Source organism: Panthera pardus, unplaced genomic scaffold, assembly GCF_024362965.1.
Source record: "Panthera pardus isolate Hobbes unplaced genomic scaffold, ASM2436296v1 HiC_scaffold_8, whole genome shotgun sequence".
NCBI lineage: Eukaryota > Metazoa > Chordata > Mammalia > Carnivora > Felidae > Panthera > Panthera pardus.
In genome coordinates, this window is record NW_026527013.1 from 109,644,110 (window position 1) to 109,670,190 (window position 26,081).

The 26,081-nt window shown below is 36.8% G+C and overlaps 1 protein-coding gene across 2 annotated transcripts in view; it reads left to right on the forward strand.

Annotated features, from left to right (window-relative positions):
* Positions 1-3,565: 3,565 nt before the first annotated feature.
* Positions 3,566-26,081, forward strand: part of AHR (aryl hydrocarbon receptor) — a 53,617-nt gene continuing 31,101 nt past the window's right edge. For both annotated transcript variants that reach the window (XM_019443523.2, XM_019443524.2), the window contains exons 1-2: positions 3,566-3,746; positions 15,066-15,253. In XM_019443523.2, coding sequence (XP_019299068.2) covers positions 3,682-3,746; positions 15,066-15,253 — 253 coding nt within the window. In that variant the 5' untranslated portion in view covers positions 3,566-3,681. The remainder of the gene's footprint in view (positions 3,747-15,065; positions 15,254-26,081) is intronic.

Here is a 26,081-nt window from a genome sequence, read left to right on the forward strand (position 1 = left end):
CTATTTTTAATATCTATTGTTCCTTCACTGCTCCTTTTCTTTCACAATCTCAATCTCCTCTCTGTCTCAACTGCTTAAGTAGCACCCATTAAAGCGTGCACGCTCACACACACACACACACACACACCTACCTCAATTTAACCCTTTACTCCCCACTAGCTACCATCGCAGGTCCCTCCCTTTCACAGCCAAACTTTTTTAAAAAAGAAATTGTTAGAAAGAAAGAACTGTGTTTGCTTATGCCATTTCTTCACCCCCAATACAGAAGTGGATTGGATTCTGTATGCATCAATCTTACTTGCAGGTCATTAGTCCATCAACATACTGTTCACTAAAGTCACCAATGGTTGCATGTTGAGAAGCCAACAAAGACATTTTCAGTTCTCATCTTATTTGAACCTATCAACAGCATTCATTTCTGTGAACCACACCTGATATTTTTCCACATTGTTCTCTATGACATGATGGTCTTATTTTCCTGTTATCCTGTTATTTTCCTGTTTCTAGTGACTTTTTCCTTGGTTTTATAGGACCACAATCTTCTATCCAGCTATTAGATATTATATATTGAAGTTCTTTGGGACATAGTCCTTCTTTTCCAGTATATATTTTCCAGTATATATTTGTACCGTATAAACTCCATGCTCTGTCAACCAAACACTTTTTTTTTTTTTGAGAGAGAGAGAGAGAGAGAGAGAATGTGTACATGCATGAGCAGGGGAGAGGGGCAGAGGGAGAGAGAGAAGAGAATTGCTCTTCTCCATGCTGAGCATGGAGCCTGATGCTGGGCTGGATCCTGGGATCCTAGGACCCTGGCATCATGACCTGAGCTAAAATCAAGAGTCAGACACTCAACTAAATGAGCCACCTAGGTGCCCTTAAATGCAAATGACTTCTAAATTTATGTCTCCAGCTTACACATCTTCTTTGAATTACAAAGTTGTATGTCTTATCACCTACTTGACATCTTCTCTTAGATGTATCAAAGGCACTTCAAACATAAGAGATCCGAGCTATATTAGTGATTTCCCAAAAGTACATGCTAGTATCACACAGCCAGGTACACAGTCCAGAAAATTATTAAGTTTTTGATACATCCTCTTCTCTGTCATATATCCACTCTATCTTCTGAGGCCTCCCAAATGTCTATAGAATGTAGTCTACTTACTTCATCTCCATCATCATCTCCATCCTAGTATCAATGATTGTCATCTCTGGGCTGGGCTACTACAAATGATTTCCTAAGGAGTATTACTTCCATCCATTCTATTCTGCTCCTCCTTCTTTAATCTATTCTACACCCTGCAGATACGGTATTATTTTTGAAACACAAATTTCACCATTTATGCCCTGAACTTGTTTTGATCCCTTGTATCAGTCAAGCTTTTTCCCACTAAAGCGATGTTGCTTGTACTATTTCAATGGCTTGGAATGTTCTTCCCTCCTTTCTCCTAGGTAACCCTGCTTATCCTTCAGACCTCAACTCAATTACCATTTTTTTTTTGTTTTTGTTTTTATTTTTTTATTTTTTATTTTTTTTGGAAAGCCTATCTTTGCCTGCATGACTTGGTCAAATTCATTTACTAGATCACCATATTCCCATATTCCTTGACAGGCTGTTATATTTCTGGTTTTGTTCACCATTATCTTCCCAGTACTAGAACAATTCCTGACACATAGGTGTTACTCTCAAAATATCTCTTGATGAATTAATGTATGGAGAGGATAATATCAGTTGAAGAATACCAAATGGTATGGGATTTGAGCTGGGCACTCTGTAATTATTGAAGAATAAGGTAGAGGGAGATGAATAGGGATATTGCAAAGAACAAAATGTAATAGCACTTTCTTTAATAATTAGGAAGGAAGTCGAAGAGGAGTTGAAGATATTTCATAGGTTGATCTAGAGAATGGTAAAGCCAATGATAAAGCAGTTTCAGCTAAATAAAATGATAAGCTCAATTTATCCATCAATGGCACTTGAGGTAAGAAACTTACCAGTTTGGAAAGGGCTTGAAGACATGTTAAAATGTAGGATAGAATATGGTGTGAGATGTCATCTAGGCATCCTGGTCTAGATGCACTTTGTTGCTGACAAGCAAATAAACTTCTCTGTGTTCACTATCTTGGTTACCAGCACAGGGTAAGAAATCATGGGCCATTTGAGTGCGCTCTCTTCTATTTTCTTATCCTTTTTTATCATCATCTATTTGTTCTTTTCTGTCCCACTGCTACTTCCTTGGACTTTCACCTGAACTATTTCAACAACTCTCTTACTACTCCCCTTGCATCCAGCCTTGCTCTCCTGTAATACAGTTTGCACTTTCCTCCCAGAGTGACTTTTCTAGGACACCACAATGTCACTTTCATGCTGCGTATCTTTAAAAGGTTTCCACTGACTACAAAATAAAATCTAGACTCTTCATCAAGGCTTTCTGATTTGATCCTAGAAGTCCTGAAGTTCTCTTCCAGTGCCTCTCTCCAATCATACCAGACCACTTCTTATCTCTAAGTGCCTCCTTTCCTTCTTCGTTGTTTCCTTTCCGTCCTATCGAAATCTGGCTGGAGAGTAACAAAGTTATTCTGACTGGTAAGGAAACAACAACAACAAAAGACCAAGGAAACTCTTAGCCTTCTAGTTCAACTCAGATGTGGCCTCCTGAATGAAGCTTTCCCCTCTAGGAAAATATTTAGAGTCCCATTGGTTATCTGCCAGCTCACTGTAACTCTTAGCCAAAAGTTAGCTGAGTCACTGTCTCTCACATAGGTGAAGTTAAGCTCACTATTTGGCATGTCTCCTTGAGCTAGTCTAGCTACAGAGTTTGGCTCTACGTAATCTGTTGTCACACCTCCCTTCTAGAGGTGTGGAAATGTTTTCACAGAATCCTCCCCTTGACCTAAAGAAGACGGCTACGCGGAGGGGGGAGGGCGTCGTTACGTTTTACGTCATCACGCGCAGGGAGGGTGGGGCCCTCAAGGGAATGTAATGAGGGGCGTGGCCAAGTGGCATAGGGCGGGGCTACAACGAGCTGGGCGGGGCCGCAGTGGAGTCGGGGCGCTTCTGCTCTTCAGCCGCTGTGCACTGAGTCCAGAGGCAACGCTGGGAGAGTCCCCTCGACGCTCGGTCCCGAAAACGTGATCAGGACCACCGGCTCAAAGCAGAGGCAGCTGCGTAGTCTAGCGGAAGCTGGTGGTAGGGGAGTGCGGCCGAAGTCTGAGCTCTGCAGGCGGGAAGCACCCGGGATAGGGGAAGCCCCAGGAGCAGCGGAGCTGCGCCTCCCTTACCCGAGGGGCCGCGGCGACGGTCACGGGGCGCGGCGCCACAGCGCGCGACCCAGGCCGGTATTGCAAACAGGCTGCCCAGGCTCCTCCTCCACCCGGGCCGCCTACCTGCGGACAGCGCTACGCCGCCTCTGCCGGTGTTGAAGGCACCTGCGCCGCCTTGCTCTTCGGTCTCCGCCCCTCGCCCCTCAGCGCCAGGCCCGGGCGGCGCACCTGGACGCGCGGGGCTGCGGGAGCCAGGGTTCGGGGCGCGCGGCGTCCTCGCGAGGACGCAGGTGGAGCGGGCGCGACTTCGTGGAATCCGGCGCCGGCCGCTGCAGTCGTCCGGGTCGCTCCGGGTCCCGGGAACCTGGCCGTCTGCGCCCGCTCCTGGGGAGGAGCCGCCGCCGGCTGGGCACCATGAACAGCAGCAGCTCTCACATCACCTACGCCAGTCGCAAGCGGCGGAAGCCGGTGCAGAAAACGTGAGTGTGCAGAGCTAGTCTTCCGCGCGGAGTGTGCGCCACTGCACCCCGGTGCGGGAGGCGGCCCCACCCCACCTCCAAATCCCCGCCGTGCAGAGATTAGGTTCATTCGCGATACAGTCCGTGAAATCGAGATTTAGAGGCCGGTCGACAGACCCAGGCCTTGGGTTTTTAGTTTTTAATGATCGCATTTAAAAAAAATGCACCCCCTCCCACTTCGCGGTGCACACGCACCCTCCCGCACCCCCACTCATCTGCACCTCTCTTTTCTGTGGTCTTAATTTGTTGACTGGTCTAGCCTGCCCAGTGGGACTGGTGGATTAATTAACACAAAACCGCCTTGAAATCCTCTTCGATTTTTAATATTTTCATTGGTTGGGTTAGAGGACGGTTATTATTTTCATCCTGGTAGGGCCAGATGTTTTAAAGAGCTAAACACGTGCCGTCTGCAAAAAAGGGTCTGAGTTCCTCTGAAGGTATTTTTTGGTCTCTGCAACCGGCTCTTATTTACTTATTTGGCAGTAATTTTGTAGCGCTCAACGTGATCATATCGGTTAAATGTATATACAGGGGAGCAGGGATGAATTGAGTGTAGTGGACAGGATACAGCGGGGGATTTGTATTTTCAGCCACCCTTTTGGGGACTTTTCTTACCACTTTTGAAGTGATTTTAGGGTCTGTAAAGTGAAAGATTTAAAGCTGGAATTACTGAAACACGTTTGCATTCTTAGCATTTTTCTCTTTTTCCCTTCCTTCAAAGTTTTATCGATTCTAATAGATTAATTAGAAACTTAGATATTTGTTTTGGTGATATATATTTGTGTGAGATGGTAAATACATTAAAATAATGTTCAGGAAAAAAATTAATGCTTGACACAGATTGCTGAGATCGTTATATTCACGTGTTTATTACTAATTTGATCTTTGAGCTACTTAACATTTTTTTCAAGTCTTCATAAACCATTTTAAGAACAGAAACGTTTACTCAGAACAAGTCAGAAGTGTACACTTTGCTTAAAACTCAGTTTAGATCACTAATCCAGATCAGAAAAATCACAATTCAGAATATGTGTTTGGAACCAGTAACAGGTTTAAAAGTTTCATTATTCTGAAGTTTTAATTTCCTTTTAGAATTTCAATTATAGTTCTTCAGGTCTAGACTTGGCCTTAAGAGGAGATACTAACCTATAAGTAGACTGATTAAAATTTGGAAGTCTTATCCTGCAGTGTGGCTGGCATTAGGAATACTGCCTAGTCAGCAATTTTCTGTGGCATTGGCTTAAAATACTTATATTTTATAAAGGAGTTCCTTATATAAAAATGTATTTGTCTAACTCGGCCTTGTGTTTGGTGGTTATTTAAAATAACCAGAGGCATCCCAAATGCCTCTTCTATGTATTTGTTAATACAGTAGTATACTTAGCCTAATATAAAGGCAGTATCATGGGTTTTCTGTGTATGGTCAGAAAACTTGAAGATCTCTGTGCTGAATTTTTAGGTTTTAATCATTGTCGTAACAAAGCATCTAGATGACTTTTTTTTTTTTTTAATCAAAAGCCTTAATGTTGTATTCATTATAAAGTTTAACATCTTTGGCTTTTAGTTAGCATTTTATTTATGTAAGATCTATCTTTCGTTGTTTTATTTTAGCGTTTTAATATACTTCAGAAAACTTGTAAATACATTTGTATTTAACAATCTCTTGTAACACAGTATAACTAAAACATTATCCACGTTCACGTTCATTTTATTTTAGTATAGATTTTATCTGATCTTTATTGAGTACTTTGTGTTGCTTGTAGTCATATAAATGCCTTAACATGTCACCATATTGCTCCCTTAAGGAAAGCCTAGTGCTGGCATTTGCAGAATCACGTGAAATTGATTATAAGTTGTTTTTACCTGAATGAAAAACGGATTACTTTATAATGCAGTTAGTCAAGGTTTATTTTAGGAATGTGGCCATTAAACCTAATGCTACGTTTAACATGCATTTAAATTACTAGTTTTTAGCTAATGAGGTCTAAAATATGCCAGCATTATCAGAAAAACACGACTAGTCTGAGCTGAAAATGGTATTTAACTTTGATCCCTTAAGTGAGAGTCATTTTATTTTACTTAAAGAAAAAAAAGATATGTTGTATCATAATTATAGGACTGTTAACAATACAGTCAATTTAATATCCAGTTTCATAAAATTTTATAATCAAGTATGTGACAACTTTAATCTGAAGCTCTTCCAGTCCCTCTTCAATTGACTGTATTAAACAAGATAATCTCCCCCTAGTGGCAAGTCTAACATTGAAAATTATCTAATTGGCACCAAATACAACTTAAATGTGTTAAATTTAATCCCACTAAAGTATCTTGTACATAGTAGATGCTCAGTAAATGTTTCCCTTCTTTTTGCAATAATTAAGTTAGGAAATTAAAGGATCCTAACCAACCTTGCACCAGACCCATGTTCCTAAAGGAAATTTCCAAAGATACCCTTAGGAATGGATTCTACCGTTGCTTTCCTTAAGGTGTTGCTCTATATGTAATCACTCTGCTTAGAACACAAACAAATGAAATTCTTCTTTTTAATTTAAATTATGTTCCTGTTTTGTTTTCTTTGGAGATGAAAGTATTGTTCATTTGTTTAGTTACTTTGTCTCATGAAGGTAGGTGAAAAGGATACCATTGAATTAAATAGAATCTTTTTTTCCTGTTGATAATAACTTTGTATATATTTTTACATTTTTTAAAGTTTTGTTACTACTGGAAAAGTCGAGCAGTACTTCAATTTAGTGTTTTTCTACAAAGTTATTACTGATTGTTGGTAAATAATAGGTGTTGAGTAAATGACATCTACACTTAAAAATGATAGTCACAGCAGTGGTGATCAAGACAGCCATCATGAAATGCCTGTATGGGTAATAACTTCTCAGTATTAGATGATCCTGGTTACCTTAATATACTAGTTATATAATATAAAAGTATGGTCTTTGTTGCTATATTTGCTAAGTTACTGTTTATTTAAGCTTCATAAGCCTCATTTATATATAGTAGTGGAATAAAATTATATATTGTTTTACTGAAAGTATTTCATATAAATATACTATGGTATCATTTCCCAAATAGCTTTTAAAATAAAGGGATAGGTCTTTTCACTTCCATAATTATTGTTTTATCATATTTTTCAGATAGCTTTCCTTAGTTTATGCATAATGACTACAGAGATCCTTACATATTGGAACTATGAAATGAATAAGTGAAAGTGTTTAGTTATCAGCATTTATGAAAAATAACTGGCAAAAAGAGGGAAAAATGAGAAATAAATGGAAAGAGCATTAGGTCTAAACTAAAGGATGAAGTCTAGTTTCCTTGCTCTTGTAGATCCAAGCAAGTGATTGACCAGCAAAGGAGCACAGTCAATACCTACACAGTCAGTCTCACAACTAAAATGAGAAGAACAAAACTTTTATAAACTGTAAAGACTGTAAGTCATTGTTTAATGATATAAATGAAATGGAAAATTCTATTCTATAAATAATTGTAGCTTACATTATCACAGAACAATCAGTTCTCCTGTAAGAGGCAGTATATGATTATGTTCTCAATTATGATTATGGCTGAAATGTGGTACTTCACTGACATCTAAACTTATATAGTGCGTGCTTAGCATTGTATATAATTAGGACAGTTACTTAGAAATAAATACCATGCAAATCTCTAACAACAGTACCTTTCTACTTCCGCAGTTTTTTTTTAAATGGATTTTTTTTTGCCCAAAAGTTTATCAAAAAGTTACTGTTCATTAGTACTTATTGTGATATATATGTGCACAGTGTTTTACATTTTATTTTATTTTTATGATGGTAGTGTGAAAAGGTATTACTATTTATTTTATAGATAGGGATCTGGGATTCAGATTCAGAATTGTTAGGTAGCAAATGAGAAAGCTGAGTTTGAATATCTGATTTCAGGTCTTATGGCTACAAAGCTTATGTTATTACCAACTTCACAATAGTGCTCAGGTAAGTAAGTTTAGTGATTTTTATGGCACACCCATATACTAGGGATTTCCTTAATGCCCCCTGTTTCTCCTTAAATAATTAGTGTTATTTGCAATAATAACATTAATTAGTGTTATATGAAATAAATGATTTACTGTTTGCCAGACTTGTGCTTACCTCCGTACTTGCATTCATGGTCTTTCCTCTTGGTCTTTCTTATGATTTACTACCTGCCTCCCTTTCTTTATAATTCCTATATGGTTTTCAGTGGCTGCATAGTACTCCATTCTATAAATGTTCCATGATTTATTTAACTATTTTTGTTTTGGGGGGAAATTCTGTTACTTCCAACTTCTTAATATTTTATCTGGTATTTCAGAGAATATCCTTGAGATACATGAGTTTCTATGCAGATTCTTAGTTGTTTCCTTAGGAAAAATTCCTTTACGTGGAATTTGGAGGTACAAAGGTGTGTATGCATACTTTCAAGGTTGAGCCAAATGTCCTTTGAAATAGTATCAAATTACTCTACAAAAAAAAATTATTCCTGTGCATAGTATGGGAGAGTGCCTGTGTCCTTGCATTTTTGCTTTAAAATGTGAATTGTCAATTTCATAGGCAAAAAAGAGAGGAGAGGTAGGTAATTCAACTTAAATGTTGGGTTTGTGAGCGTGTGTGTGTGTGTGTGTGTGTGTGCGCGCGTGTGTGCGCGCGCGCATGCGTGTATGAAGTTGTAATACTAGTAGTAATAGTTTATTTGCAGATTTTTCTACTTGAAGTGTATTGTTTGCTTTGTCTTATATTTTTCATTTTGCTCTTTTCCCTTTGATTGAAATACTTTTTTGGGACAGTATGCCTATTAAATAACACATGCATGGTTAAATAAGTCAAGGGTATGTGTATCATGCTATCTTTTCAGCATATTAGGTATTTTCTGTTGATGTTTTATTGTCATAGTTAAAGTGATTGTTACTTCATATCTCCTCCCCCCCTCACCTTCTTCACTCTCCCAATATAACTTTTTCACTGTTACGGATTAAATTAACTTTGGGTGTTTCCGTATTTTTTAACTGTAAATATTGTTTACTGCTGAGCTAAGTAATATACTGTGAGTACATTTTCCTTCCTGTTCTTTGTTATCATTGATTTTGTTTGTACCCGTTTTTCATCTCCGTATTATTTATATCTGGGTTTAGCTATCTTTTAGGTTTATTGGATACAGATTGTTTCTGTCTCTTGTTTTCCTTTCTAGCATGAATTATCTGAAGAGAAGGATCTTTTTAGAGAGCTATGTACTTGGCTGTCACAAAACCAGAAGTGACTTACCTGTCTTTTTAGACCTGGTTTAGATGCCAGATCTTCATGAACCTTCCCCTATTGCTCTACCTGCTCTTACTTTCCTGAACTCCTGAGCATCACTTTTATGGCAACTGTATGACACATTTGTTTGATATTGCCTTCTTATAATGCATCTCCTCCTAGTAAGAAAGATAAGTTCTTCAAGGTTAGCTCAGGCTTTTATTTGCGTTTGTAGCCACCAGAGCTTCTTAATACCATGCACACGGTCAGTATTTACAATTATTTACTAAACAATTGACCACCACTTAAAATTGTCATGCTTTAGTGATTTTAGTATAGTAGATACTTTTTATATGGGTTCCAAAGGACATACCGAAAAAAACATATACATTCATATAAGAAAGGAAAAAGGAAACACTTTCAATGACTTTTTTCAGGATTTTGGAAGTAACCGTGATTTCTAGGGCATCTTTCATGTTCCAGGTTTTCACTGTTAAAGTCTTGTGCTAGAGATTATGTGCTGTTTGAACCTTATTGCCTATCCTTAGGTATAGCAAAAAGGGGGAAAGGGAAGGACTCATCACAACTATACAGTGGCAGCAGCAGGTGATTGAAGAATTCTGGCTCATTAAAAGTGACTTTCAGCTAGAATTCTCAGAAGTTTCTGTAGATTTTTTCCCCCTTCATCTGGGAAAGTAAAATATCCAGCTGTATTCACCCTGCCAATGAAATATGACTTTATTTGTGTCACAGATCACCTGTCCAATGTTACATTAATCATATAATTTATGACTTGAAACATTTAACATTTACTTTCAGAGATAAATAAGTACACACTGAAGCCATTGAGGTGGAAATGGTGAATGAATGGCTTGAGTAAAGTCAGTATGGGGCAGAGATTTATTGAGGATTATTTCAGTTTCATAGCCATTGGCTAAAGTGAAGAGTAGTACCGTATCACATGCTAAGAAGGGGGTGCCTAAATTCTGGAAAATGTAAATGAGAAGACACCCAGGTACAGGAGCTGGAAATAAAGATTAGCAATTTATTGGTAAATTGACAGAAGCAGTGGGAATAGATTAAATCACTGAGAGGAAAAAGCTGACAGAGCAGACTCAGTACTGCGATAGGTAATCTGTTAGAAACCGTTGCTTTAATCTCATAGGATTACTGAAACTGTATTTTTGCGTGAGATTTGAGGTTTTATGATAAATGTCATATGAAAACATAAACATTTACAGTTGTGGTAACTTATAGTAACCCAGATTAAACTGGGTTAGACATTTAACTTGTTTTCAACACTGGGCGCAAGTGAGGAGTCTAATAGACACTCTACACTGGGATATTGAAAAGGCCTTAAAGATGGCACTCATATTAGCATTGGATGTGGCGTTGGGCTTCTCAATAGCAGTACTTACAGCATGCAGGGCTTTGAAAACAGAAGCATGGCACACAGTCAGCTAGAGTCTTGATTTCACAACAGTTTTGATTTGCAGGTTGGGACAAGGTTTTGAGGTAAGGCTTTAAGAAAATAATAAATTGCTTCTTCTCTTTATCAACATCAGTGGTCTCTCTATGTCAAGAGATATCTTAACTTCAGATCTCCCAAGTCTAAGGTTACAGGGATGTTTGTTTATATTTCAAATATAGCCTCTCATTTAAATAGGTAGTTGGCAGTATATATTTTGGCATAGATTTAAAGGCGATACGAAAGTAAAAGTACTAGCATAACCCAAGTCAGGTGTAACCGATGTAAGTTTACTTTTTCTATCGAATTATTATGCGCATCTTTAAGATGTGTAGATAAGAATGAAATACTTTCACAAAATAGTTGTAAACATTTCTCACAAAATCAGTGACAGAGTATGCCACGTCGGTTGCTTTACTTTTAGCAGTAGTGCATTTGAAATGCCACATCCGGTGGGTACTTCTTATTTAATTTTTCTGTGTATTTGATTTTGTTTTGTAATATCCAGAATATTCCAACCTGGTTCTTTTCCTGTCTTCTTGTAATTCCTCCTCTGTTGTCTTTGCCTGTGCCTCTTCCCCAATGTTATGCCTAAATGTCTGTATCATCAAGCTCTGTCCTCTCGTCTCGTTCTCTTTGTTTGGTGTACCTTCCATTAGGAAGTATAGTCCTTACCCCAACCTGCTTCTTCCTCACTCCATGTTTTCCTCTTCCGTATTTCCTGTGCCCCATCAGCAAACATTGGAGTCTTGCTATATAGCAAGCTTTATGATGGGCATAAAGTGCTGTGTTGAAGTATCTCATACCAGGCCTTACTTTCTTTCCTATCACTGCCTTTGGTCAGGTCCTGATAACTCTTTTTCCAGATACTTTTGATCAGCAAACATTAATTGAAGGTCCACTCTGTGGATAGTACTATGTTGAGCACTGGGGATACAAAAACGATCAAGTTTACAGGCATAAGAGCAATAAACAAGTCTAAGTATTACCAGTTACATAACACTTAAGAAATTTGATCTCATGCTAAATATTCCATAATGTGTATGATAGATAACACATTAGAGCTGTGGAAAGTTTTATGTTGTGCAAAGAAGTAGGTTCATCTAGCTCATGGTTGAGCACTGCAGAGAGACAGCACAAGATGGACAGCAGGACTTCATGGAGCAATATCTTGAATGATTTTTTTTTTCTTTTTTTGTATCGTGATTGTTATTTCTCTGTGTCCTCTTAGTTTGTCTTGGTTCATTGTGTTACTGTCTTGTCCCCGATGTTTTATAATCATTACTGGAAAGCTACCAAGAGTGCGAGACGAAATGCGTTTTCAGTTTATTGGAAATACTATCTGCACAGGGTATTCCTTAATGGAATGGTTGTATAAGACATTTGCTTAAGATGCATAAGGTACAGAAGTAGTACAAGAGGGATCCATTGTGAGTAGGTCAGGGAGGACTTTACAGAAGTCATCTAATTGAGCACGGCTTTGTAGCGGATGAGACAGAACAAGAGGATTCCGGAGAGTAACATGTATGAAAGCACCAAAGTATATATTGATAACTAAGTACTTTCTTCTGTCTGGAGTATAATGGACAAGAAAGGCTTTGGCTGCAGGAAATGAGGCCAGAGGAATAGTTAGGGGGCTATAAAAGATCAAGAGGTGTTTTGCTTCTAGGCTAAGGAACATGGACTGTCCAGAGCGACTGAAATTTTTAAATCCGAGGAGTGTTGTAGATTTGTATTTTAGAAACAAGTGCTAGCTTCACTGAGAGTTGCCCTACATTTCATGCTCGTCATCGCCAGAGTCAGCTTAGTAAAACACAAGACTGGTCATGTAAATCCCAGCTCAGAGCTTAAGATGACTCCCAGATACCAGAGTCTAATTTTACACCATTTCGGTGAGGAAATTGTCTGTTTGCTCTATCTTGAACATTTTTTTTTCATCAGATACCCACATAGCTCACTCCTTCGTTGTATTTATGTCTGTGCTGAAATGTAACATCAGAGACCCTTCCTGGCTATCAAAACCAGCATGCTTGTCACTCTTTAGTTCCTTATCTTGCTTTATTTTTCTTTTTAACACTTAGCAGCTCTGAAAGTTATATGTTTATTTATTCACTCAACTAGTTATTTATGTTTCCTGCCACTGGAATGTAAGCTTCATGAGAACAGGAACATTAGTACATGTAGTATAGTTCACTGCTGAGTCTTCTGTGCCTTGCCCATGGTAGGTGGTTACTATTTGTTGCATGAATGTGGCCACAACCACTTTCCCCTTTCTCCTCTCTCTTGTACTCTATGCTTCACACTACGGACAGGGGACTTTTCACAGGCCACCATTTCTCAGCCCTGCCTCCTCCTGAAATCCCGTTCATCTTTAAAGGTCTATCTCAGATACTACCTTGTCTATAAAGATCTTAATTCAAGTAGTTAGTTGCTCACATACTTTGCTCCCATAACACTTTTTGAATATGTAGGAGAGGAATGTTTTCCTAGATTACCCAGGACATGATAACTGCAAGTAAATATTTGTGTCAACAAGAGATTAATCAGAGAATTATTCAGGGAGGTAGACATGCATTATAGGTAACTTTTGAAAATCATTTGATTAATTGAAGAAATCTAGAGATGACTTGAATTTGATTACAAATGCAGTATGATTAAGGAAAAATAGAGAAAGAATCATCTGTTTCTGCTAAGTATGCAATTACACAGTCTGGAGAAAGTACCTGATTTATTTTGTATGTATGCCATATACTTTATCAATTTATTAATTCTTACTTTTGTAGAAATAACATGAACTGGGGGCGCCTGGGTGGCTCAGTTGGTTAAGCGTCCGACTTCGGCTCAGGTCATGATCTCAGTTCGTGAGTTCAAGCCCCGCATCAGGCTCTGTGCTAACAGCTCAGAGCTTGGAGCCTGCTTCGGATTCTGTGTCTCCCTCTGTCTCTGCCGTATCCCCACTTATGCTCTGTCTCTCTCTGTCTTAAAAAGTAAAACATTAAAAAAAAAAAAAGAAAGAAAGAAAGAACATGAACTGTAATAAAAACAGAAATAGATAAGTTCTGAAGAAATTACTTGTTGGGGACAATATATAACAAACATTAAAATTTTTATTGACTTTAAAAAAGATTTTTTTTTTAATATTTATTAATTTCTGAGAGAGAGAGAGAGAGAGAGAGAGAGAGAGAAAGAGAGAGAAAGAGGGGTGGGGAGAGGCAGAGGGAGAGGGAGACACAGAATCCGAAGCAGGCTCCAGGCTCCCAGCTGTCAGCACAGAGCCCAACACGGGGCTTGAACATGTGAACCGTGAGATTGTGACCTGAGCCGAAGTCAGATGCTTAACTGACTGAGCCACCCAGGTGCCCCTTTATTGACTTTTTATTAATTTTTAAATAAAGTATTACTTCTCCACATACAACATTGAAAACATAAAGTATCTAGAAATATTTTGATTAAATCAGCACTATATTCAGGCCAATTTCTACTTTTGAAGATTCCATCATTTGAATTGCTTTTGTCTTCTCAATAAAACTGGAGGGAAATGTCTTTGTTGTAAGAATGCCCTGCATAAGATTTTATTTTTCTGGTAAATGGAAAGGTGAAGAGGCATGATCTTTGTTGTTTTTTTTTTTTTTTTTTTTTTTAATATCTTGTCTATATTTCATTGTGTGTGTGATGATCTGTCAGTTCATTTTAAATAATGAATTTCTGCTGTGAAATCCTGGCTAAGACCTTTCTGTGAAGTTATGCAGTTTCTCATATCTGAACTCAGGTTCTACTCCTAACTATAAATATCTTTTCTCTCAGATGAAAATCATGCTACATGTTGGGGATTCATTGAATTTTCTAAGACATAAGCTATGAAAGCTAATAATTAAGTAGAATTATTGACCAGCCCTAAAAGCAAAATTTGCAAGGAATCACAGTTAACCTCTAATATCTGTCACTCAACAAATATAAATAACCAAAGCCAATTTTTTTTTTAAATATTGGAGGACCCCATTAAATGCCTAGATGACCATATAGAGGTGCCAGAATGACTTTGAATAGTTGTCACTGACAGGATGAAAGTGTTAAATATAGGAAGCTGGGGTGATTAGGGTAGCTCCTATTTATCTACATCATAAATGATGCCAAGATGCTTCTTGAGGAAGATAGCAAAGGAAGCGTAATCTTCACATAATTAATTGCAGATTTCTTTTTCATTTCTTTCTGGAACAGTGTCTGGGTTTGAAAAAATAATCCTACTGGATTTGTTACTGGGAATCACTGTACCACAAATGTATGAAGTGAAGGAAGTATGAAGTATATAAGATGCACTCAGCATTTTCTTAAGATGAGTTCATAAGCTTTTAATAAAACATTATGAGGAATTTTACCAATTTTTTTTGTTTGTTTTTCTTAATTACGATACAAAGGAGCCTTTTGAAGGGATTTACGTAAACTTGAGTAGACTTTTTGGTGTTTGTTTAATTAGAGAAATACCTGAAGAGCTATAATGCAATAGAAATTTTTACTTCATCTATCTTATTTCGTGGTATTTTGTTTGTTTTTCAGTGTCAAGCCAATCCCACCTGAAGGAATCAAGTCAAATCCTTCCAAGCGACATAGAGACCGACTTAATACAGAGTTGGACCGTTTGGCTAGCCTGCTGCCTTTTCCACAAGATGTTATTAATAAGCTGGACAAACTTTCAGTTCTCAGGCTCAGTGTCAGTTACCTAAGAGCCAAGAGCTTCTTTGATGGTAAGAAGAAGTTTTGTTTATTGCTATATATTAAAATTTAAGTAGCAGAGCCAAACTTGTAGTATTTCTAAAAATACGTGTTCCAGGTTCATTCATCAGAAAGATGCTTCCACTTGCCTGATTTGTAGTGTCATTCTGTGAAAATCATAGGTTTGAAAGTTATGTCCATATAGTTTCCAGTTCCACTACTCCTTCCAATGCAATTTTTTAAAGTCTCTGTCCCTCCCTCTCTCTCTCTCTCTCTCTCTCTCTCTCTCTCTCTCTCAATCTCTCGATGAAGGGAATAAAACACATATACTATGACATATTTTTGCTCATTTCCTTCAATATGTTTGGGTAGATATTTATTCTTTAAAAAAATTATGTACACTTCTACTACTATATATTAACCGTGTGTTTACTCCAGGAAAATGTAAATAATTTTTTTTCCACCAGAAGGAGTATTATATTACAGGAGTCAGAATTGGATTTCAATCTCATTGTGCCATGATAAACTATTTGATTTTAACCAAACCATTTAGCATCCCTGTACCTCAGTTTACTCAGCCATGAAGTTACTTTCTAATCATATATGATTTCATAGCAATTAAGTATTTTATTGGAAATTTTTGTTAGAAAATAAAGTTTCATTGCATATTCTTATGTAAAATAATTCCTCAGTTTCTCTTTTTATCTGTTTATATGTCAGAAATAGATTTTTTTTTTTTTGGAAATGTTGATTCTTTTAAATATATCATGCAATTTTACAAATAGAGTAAAGAATTAGTGATAAAATCTGAGTGCCCTAGTCAGTGCTTCTCAAACTTTGAGTATCTACAAATCACATAGGGATCTTACTAAGATGGGAGTTCTTATTTAGTAGGTTTAGGTGGTAGTCAGAGATTTTGCATTTTTTTTTAACAGTTATTTCATTTTGAGAGACAGAAGTGAGACAGAACACGAGTGGGGGAGGGCAGAGAGAGATAAGGCACACAGCATCTGAAGCAGGCTCCAGGCTCTGAGCTGTGAGCATAGAGCCCGATGTGGGGCTCGAACTCATAAGCTGTGAGATCATGACCTGAGCCGAAGTCAGACCCTTAACCGACTGAGCCACCCAAGTGGGCCAACATTTTGCATTTCTAACAGGGTCTCAGATGCTGCTGCTGCTGCTGCCCTAGACCCATCTACAGATACTTGAATTTATAATATGTGTTTAGAATATTGGAAAACAGCTATTTCCCTGCAGGTTTATATTTAAATGGTTTGCTGTGTTTAGGCTGGGCATTTTTTTATTTGCTTGCTGTGTATGATCTTTATTTTGGATAAAAACTATGTAGTTTAACAGTTGTGATTTGGGCAATACACACTGATTATGAGGATAATCATTTCAGGTCAGATTATATGTTTAAAGGTTCATAGTAGACACTTAAAATTGTTTCTTATCTATAAAGTCTTTGAATTTTCCTTTACACCAGATTCTTCATCTCTAGGATGGGTTATGTGGGATTCAGTGGTGTGTGTGTGTGTGTGTGTGTGTGTGTGTGTGTGTGTGTGTTTGTGTGTGTGTGTGAGAGTGAGAGAGTGTGAGTGTGTGTTTATCAACTAAACAGTAATTCTTTGATAGAGTTGGAACTAGAACCCTGGTTTCTGGATGCCCTGTGTTGTTTTTCCTAACCATCTTCCAATTACTTCTCTTTTCTGGGAACCATTTATATAGCACAGTCCTGAGGACTTTCCCCTGATCTGTGGTTCTCAAAGTGTAGTCCCCAGATAAGCAGCAGTAGTGTCACCTGGGAACTTGTTACAAATGCCAGATCTTGGGCCCACCCTAGACCTGCAGAATAAAACTCTGGTAGAATGGTGGGGCTGGATGTATGTGGAAGTTTGGGAGCCCCTATCATAGACTGTAACCACTCCCAGCTTTGTGGAATGCTGTCCTAATCCTCGGCATTAGTTCACATGCAGTGCTTACTGCTTGACCTTGTGGCAAGGGGTTCTATGACAAACAGGATCTGGTTTCTGCCCTTAGAAAGTTGACTGACTAGAAGCCAGAGAGATGTTATTCCTTGACTTTGGTAAAGATGCATTGATGTTAGTCATTTTTGCCTTTTCGTTTCTTGCTCCTATATGATAGGAAATCAAACTATAAATGTTAAAAAGAGAAAAGGGGCACCTGGGTGACTCAGTTAAGCATCTGCCTCTAGATTACGGCTAAGGTTATGATCTCACCGTTCCTGGGATTAAGCCCCATGTAGGACTCTGCCCTTTAAGCATAGAGCCTGCTTGGGATTCTCTCTCTCTCTCTCTCTGTCTCTGTCTCTCTCTCTTTCTCTCTCTCTGTGTCTCTCTGTCTCTCTCTCTCTCTCTCTCTCTCTCTCTCTCTCTCTCTCTCTCTCTGTGTGTGTCTCTCTCTCTCCCTTTCTCCCTCTCCCCCACTCATTTGTGCATGTGTGAGCACAAGTGCCTCTCTCTCTCTCTCTCTCAAAATAAATAAATACACTTAAAAAAAAATGTATAGATTGTGCCCTGTTTAGAAGTAGTGGGTAAGGGGCTCTTGGGTGGCTCAGTCAGTTAAGCATTGGACCAATCTCAGCTCAGGTCATGATCTCACGGTTCGTCAGTTTGAGCTCTGAATCGGGGTCTGCACTGAAGGTGCAGAGCCTGCTTGGGATTCTCTCTCTTTCTCTCTCTCTCCCTCTCTCTCCCTCTCTCCCTTTCTCTGCCCCTTCAACACACTAATTCTCCCTTTCTCTGTCAAAAAAAAAAAATTAAAAGAAAAGAAATAGTCGGTTAGCACTGAAGCTACTTAGCAAGTAGCCAGGTACCATTTAAGCGCTAACATAATTACCATTTTCTAGGCAGTGTGTGTGTTTATATCTATGCACACACACATATGCTAATTAAAGTAATATATGTATGTTTAATGTATAAGTTTATATAGATAGATAGATAGATTTTTTTCATGAGACACATGTGTCCTGTTGAATACCCCAAGTAAGGTAGATTTCAAACCTACTTACAAAGAATGTTATTATAGCATAGCTGGGCTCCTTTTGGAGGTCTTACGTATTAACAGTTATTTTCTTAGCTCTTCATTAATGAGTTAATTTTTCATTCTGGTTCAATGTATTTAACAATAGGATCTTATTATCCTTCATCATTCCTTCATCAGTTACATTACGTTTAATTTTAGGTCATTTGCATTACAGTTTTTAAACTTCAGTGTGTATCAGAATAACCTGGAAAGGTTATTAAAAGGCACATTCTAGGGCATGCCCCTCTTATTGCTGATTCTGAGTGGCTTCAGTGTAGAACCAAGGAGTCTGTATTTTTATTACGGATCCTAGATGAGTCTGAGGCATTGGTTTAACTTGGTTTTGATTACACCTGAATTACTTAAAAAATTGTCTCTTTGCCTTCAGAAAAACAAATCCAAATGTACAAAATTTTAAGAAGAATATAAATGTGTTTGCTTAGGTTTTAGTGGAATGTATACCCTAAGTAGTTTCTTAAGTTGTTCACAGAATTAGATGGAAACTGAGAGATACAATCAGTAGAAAAGATTCCAGTCTTTTCCAGGCCTCCAGTGATGTAGGATGGCAATTCAATATTTTGAAAGGACGCAGACAATTCATTTTTCAAGGTAATGTTTAAGATCTGAACAGATGCTAAATGCTACAAACCAGGAGACTTGGAGCATGCGGACAGTTTAGGATTCTAATGTGCAGTAAAACCACTCTCCTACTAGGGAAAACAGTATAGCGAAGTGAAGGGAAGCTCTAAGTGAATAACAGGATGCAAACAGGGGGTGTGTGATTCCTGCGGAAAGAACAATATAAACGAGTAATCATACAATCTTGTTAAAAAGGAAACTCAAGTTTTACAGTAACAATAGATATTTTTCCAAGAAAATACATCTATTTATTGCAAGTTTAAATAATCCAGCTTGGGTGGATCTTCTTAAACTTTTGAGCCATGTCTCTAATACTGCTCTGACTGTCTGAAAAGCAGCACTTAGGATTTAAGTACACTACTATTTATCCATTTCTAATTGATCAAAACATTCTGAAATACAACTTTGAACAAAATATTTATTTTTCAGGTATGATCAAGTTAGCACTTTCTTTGACACTATTAGATTAAAATTATTATATAATAAATTTGTAATTCAGGATTGCACTTTATTCTAAACCCTGTGCAGGTGCTGAATTCACAAAAAAGAAAAAGAGGTAGAAAAAGATTTCCGCTCTCTAATAGCTCAAGGTCTAGTGTTTCAGCAACTGTGATAAATATAGTATGTGAAATCCTTTAAAAATGTACCTATTCAGTATTTATAATGCACTACTTAGGGAATATTTCAAAGGAAGTAAGAAGATTAGAAGTTCTGTTAGTTATTTTGGTTTGAACTGAAGAAATAATTGAGGGAATCTTTGAATACTGAATCCTTGAAAACTTGTAAACTATATTCTAGAAAATAAAGCTCAGACAATTATTTTTCAGTTTGTATTCTGTTTATGTCACAAATGAAGTAATCATTACAAACATTTTCATTTCTATGTTATAGTGCTTTGGTTTTTCTGGTGCACTTAAAATTCCTATATATCGCCTGTTTCACTAACTAGAATGGAAACTCCTTGAGGGTATTATGTGTACTATTGTACCTTAACACACTTAGAACAATGTCCGTCCCATAGTAGGCATTCAGTAAATATTTATTAACTCAGTTTCACTAACTTATATCTGAAAAACAATGTAAAATTCATGTTGAAATTTTAGATTATGGATTTAAATGTACAGTTGTGGGACTTAGTTTCAGATGTTAATATTTTGCTTTTGCCAGATACTCTCTCTGCTAGTAGCCAATTACAGTTTTTGGTTCTATCGGTTATTTTATTTTCTATATATAAATATGCAAATATGAGAAATATTTTATGGAATTGTAGCAGTAAATTTTTTTACATGGTCTCTGATTGGCTGGGTCATACAGTGAAGTGTGTACAAGAATTTAAAGATGCAAATGTGAAAGCTACATCTTTTTAGGATGAACTAGTATCACCTGTATCCTTCTCCAATCAGTACTTCCCTTTGCATTCCTTGCTTGTCTCTCTGTTCCTTTGCCTTCTCTTTATGAGTATTGTTCCTGATTCGCTGGTTCTTTGCTTCTTTGTTGGATGCTCCTTTTGTACCTGCCAGCAGTCTGGCAGTCTTGGGACTTAAAAAAATTTTTATTAGTGTAGATGGAATGTGCAAATAGAGCTATGTATTTAAAAAAAAATCATTCTCTTTTGTAAATTTGATAAGAATAAGGTGATACTTTATTTTTAATTTATGCACAATGGACACACGTAGACATATTTTAAGGATTAATAACAATATATTAATAATGATAGATTAAAATAGTAAAAGCTGTTGAAGTTCTATTCAATTTCCTCAGTAACATTGCTCTTCTGGGTTCTCTTTTATTTTTCCATGCCCATTTCTTTTTATAAAGACTCCTCTAAATTATGTATCTTTGAAGTTTCTTTGTAGAGTCTTTTCTGTCTTTAGAAAATTAATACCCAGGGGCACCTGGGTGGCTCAGTTGGTTAAGCATCTGACTTTTGATTTTGGCTCAAGTCATGATCTTGTAGTTCCTGGGATCGAAACCTGCATTGGGCATCTGCTAACAGCAGATTCTCTCTCTCCCTCTCTCTCTCCTCCTCCTCCCCACTAACTGTGCACATATACTCTCTCTCAAATAAATAAACATAAACAAATATTGAAAAAAAGAAAAAAATACCCACAATCCAAAATTGATGTTTTCTGATGTTGGTGATTAAACACAGTAAAGTGCCATTTTTGCCTGTGAAGGCAAATTAAATCAGACCAGAGGGGAGCCTGAGGACAGTTATAGGATCACATAGAGCTGTGACCTGACAAGTCAGTGTGGACTTAGGTCCTGGAAATACAGAATGGAAGACTAAAGTCTTTAACATTATATTTAAACTTTTTCACCAAATTCTAGAATGTTAAGATTAAAACATACTTTTTTAATTAAAAAGAAAAGAGGAGCATAAAAGGAAGACCCGAGTTACAAAATGAGTATTAAACTCAAATATCATGTTACCTCTGAGAGGGAAAATATCTAAGAAGTTTAAATAATTTACTGACTATGACCAGTAATAGTTTATTCAGGGAGACTAGGATTTGGGTAGTTATAACCCAGCCTTTAAAATTGGGTGGTATTAAGGGAAAGGCTTGTTTCTTCCTGTATTGTGTCTATTAGTTCCAAGTCAAACAGTGGACATTGGGTTTGTTGACTGATTGGAATCAGTATGGTAATGTCATATTCTTGGTAAGAGTAATTGTAGCATCTAAAAAATTTGAGTTAGATTTCATTGTCTCTTTTTAAAATATTCATTATTATGTCAGTGTTGCATTTAAATTACTTTACTTTTGGACAGCATTCCCAAAATTACAATTCATATGTCTGCTGAGGCACAAGTATCTAATGAGGTAGAAAAGGCAGAAAAGTTTTCTTTCAGTGAGGCAGTAGTATGGATCAGTGGCATGTAGTATTATGTCAATAAAATATTCATAGTATATATTACACCATTAAAATATAATTATTAACTGTGAAGTCTTTTACATACTCCATTATATATGTCATGGGTTATATTTTGTGACATCTTTATAATTGAAATACATAAATTTAACCTGTGGAAAGGAAAACTTAAACACAAGAAAGAGATGATTTTGTCTAGGTTTCAGTAAGCCTGGCAAGTTTGAGGACCTGAGATCTAATTCCCAACTCCTGCATAGGCAGCTGTTATAGGGAGTAGTTTCTGGTTATTTTAAAAACTAAGTAACATAGGGGAAAATCATTCTGAACCATTACATGTACTTAAAATAATCACCATTTTATAAAGTGTAGTATTATTTACATAGTGGAATGTTCTAAATTCATGACGTCTAAAAAATGCTCTAAGAGGGGAGGATAACAATAGTTAACTTACATGATGTGGTGATCTAACATTTAGTCAACCTCATTGTCGAATATGGATCTTTGTTGACTTTATTTTAAATTAAAAAATTGCCCGTGCTCTTTTCTTGGTCTTCCTTTTGTCTATAGTTAACAGTTCATTTCCAGTTCATTAGGTTTTCAAAAGAGAGCTATTGTGTTTATTCATCTTGAGCTTGTGTGTTTCTCTGGATTTCAATCCTGTTTTGGTGTCTGAGTAACCCAGAACACTGTCTTGAGAAACATGTGCAGAGAATGAGCTTGAACAGGCAGAGAAATGAATTAAATAAAAAGCCCTTTCAGGGGTTGAAATTTTATAAAGTTTAAGGGTTTTATTATATGTGTGCTTTTCATTCATGGGATTTGTATGCTATATTCATCTACATTATATAATTTTGAAGTTACTGTATAGCAAGTAGTTTGCAAAAGTTTCAGCAATGTGGTACCACAGCAAATGTGATTTCTTAATTCCAGAAAGTTCTATGGTAGGTTTGTTTGTGTAAATGATGAGCATGTTTGAAATCATCATATAGGATTCAGTTTCACTTATGTGTGGTGTTATCTACCTTACTATAATTGAATTATATATTTTTTTCCAGAATTCATATTCTAAACATGAAACTAATTATAACATTCATGATAGCTACATAATTAAAGCTATAAAATGTAAAGATTTAAAAATGTAAAGGTTCTTTTAAATTTTAATGTATGGACTTTCTATAATCGATGTAAACTGAAACAGGGACAAATAAAAGGAATAGTAGAATATTTTTATTGAGCCCGGTTGAAGTTGTATTAAATCCTGGCTCTTACATTTAATAATATGATCTCTTTGGATAAGGAATATACTTTCTCTTTTCTTCAGATATTGTAACTTACAAGATTCATTAGATTCTGTGAATAAATTTAACATTTTATGATATTTTATATAGGATACTTTCATCACTGAGTATTCATTTGCTTTGATAGGTATTTTCAAAAAAGACAACAAGTGCATATTAAAGATTCAGACTGAACCTGAACTTGCTATATCTTTTATTATGTTTTGCTTTTTTTCCTCTTGTAAATTTACTGCTTTTTAAATGGGTTTTCTCTTTGATCATACTTAGCGTTATATGTCTGTAGGATCCTTAATTGCTTGACCATGAGCAGGTCCAGGTGGTCATAAATTGATACATTTAGCTTTTTTTTTTTTTTTTTTTAGGAAGATTACCATTGGGGTAATATTAAAAACAATTTTTTTAATGTTTATTTTATTTTTGAGAGAGAGAGAGACAGAACATGAGCAAGGGAAGGGCAGAGAGAGAGAGAGACACAGAATCTGAAGCAGGCTCCAGGCTCCGAGCTGCCAGCACAGAGCCGGATGTGGGGCTCAAACCCACGAATCATGAGATCATGACCTGAGCTGAAGTCAGACGCATAACCTACTGAGGCACCCGGGCACACCCATTGGGGTAATATTAAAGCCCTCCAACTTGCAATTTTTCCTTTTTTCCCCCAAATAAAGATTTTAAATGTCTGTAGTTAATTTGATATTTTGTGTGTGTGTGTGTGTTAATTTGATTTGTGTGTGTGTGTGTGATCTGGTTAATGCAAATCTACAGCATCATCTTGTTGTAGTGTTTTAGAAATTGTATTTACGTATAGTAGAAAATTAATTGCTTTAAGGCCTGATATAGTTACATTAATTAATCGCTTTAAGGCCTGAAATATAGTTACATTACCATTAATCATTTTTAGTTAGTAATCATATTTATGTCGTATTTTGAAATCATGCTTTTACAGCTTTTCTACTTTTTGATCAACCATTTTTAAAAAAATTTTTTAACGTTTATTCATTTTTGAGAGACAAACACAGAACATGAGTGGAGGAGGGGCAGAGAGAGAGAGGGAGACACAGAATCCGAAGCAGGCTCCAGGCTCCCTGCTCCCAGCTGTCAGCACAGAGCCTGATGCAGGGCTCGAACCCACAAACCGTGAAGTTATGACCTGAGCCAAAGTCAGACACTTAACTGACTGAGCCACCCAGGCACCCCATAGCTCAAATTCTTGTTTGTTAAATAGCTGGAGATTTAGATTTTGGAATCATTATAATACAGTTGAAATAATATTTTAAACCATGAAAGTGAATAAAATATTCCAGAGGAGAGCATATAGAATAAGACGAAAAATACCAGAGATGAGATCTTTTAAGGAGCAGTGAAGGAGAGCAAATCTGTGTGTACATGGAGTATGAAACTGTGCTGAGGTGAGACTTTGCTTAAAGATGCCTTCATTTGGATGTCTTAATTGGCAGTCAAAAAGAATGAAATCTTGCCTTTTGCAACAAGGTGGATGGAACTACAGTGTATTATGCTAAGCGAGATTAGAGAAGTGTCAGAGAAAGACAAATATCATATGACTTCACTCATATGCAGAATTTAAGATATAAAACAGATGAACATAAGGGAAGGGAAGCAAAACTAATATAAAAACAGAGGGGGACAAAACATAAGAAACTTAAATATAGAGAACATACTGAGGGTTGGTGGAGAGGTTGTGGGTGGTGGGATGGGCTAAATGGGAGCAGCATTAAGGAGGATACTGGATGTTATATGTAGGGGACGAATCCCCGGATTCTACTCCTGAAATCATTACAGCATTATATACTAACTAACTTGGATGTAAATTTGAAGATGTATATCCATGGAAAAAAAAAAGATACCTTCTTTTGCTATTTCAAGTTCTTAGAGGCTCAAAAGAAAATTGCACATGAAAGTGTAAACTAAAATGACATCACAGTCCAGAGAGAAAAATTATATTCCTGCAGGAGATCATTTCTGGTCCCTGACTGTCCATAGAAGCCAGAAAGCCATTCAGGTGCTTGCCGTAGAGGTTGGGAAGGGAAACAAGCAGTCACTTCGAATCAATCTAACCTAAAATTGTATTGAATTATTCTGCTTTCTTCTAGCCTTAAATTTTCTCATATGATGTGGCGTGCCTCTTATGGTCACTTTTACAGATACTGTTGTCAACTGGAGTGTTAATAGTGTCTAGTGTCATTACGTCTGGTCTCTCTGTTATGGAGTCAGCCTCCTGTCTCTTTATCTTAGGATGGCAGAGGCGGATTGTCACAGAACAAAAGCACTGGCAGGCAGGAGACATAGAGGCTAAGCCTTTGGCCTTAGATAAGACCTTTAACCTCACTGTTGCCCAGAGCCTTCATCGTCTCAGCATGGACAATAAGAATGTTTGCCTCCCTCATGTGCTAAGTTTATGGTGGATTTATCCTAAAAGTATGAGCTGTATGAAGTAAATTTTACAACTAAAATTTTATATAAATTATAATTATTAATTATGGAACACTGATAATTTACTTCTTTTAATGGGCAATTTTGTTGTCATTGTTGGATATGCATAGAGGCCTTTCAGACCTGGCGTTAATATTCTCTGACAATCTCTTGAGTTAATTTTATATTTTGATTTAGAGATAGAAATTTGCTAGTAAACTTTTTAACGTTTAAGCATAATATGTAATTATTTATTTCCCCATATTGTTTCCTCTTCAGAAGTGGCACACACTGAAATCTAGACACTTTGTTCAGGGAAAAGTGACATGGCTTGCTTTGGTGAGGAATACACTGTGGGCTATGTGCTACTTGCTGTATTTATATATATACAGAATTTTTTGTTACATTTATTTATATTTGTACATATATTTATACATTTGTACATTTATATTTATACATATATTTATATTTGTTACATTTTTGTTATATATATACAGAATTTTTTGCTTTATATTTTAGTCTTAAATTATGTGCTTCTGTTTTGATCTTTATAAAAGTGGCATTGAGTCATTTACTGAAT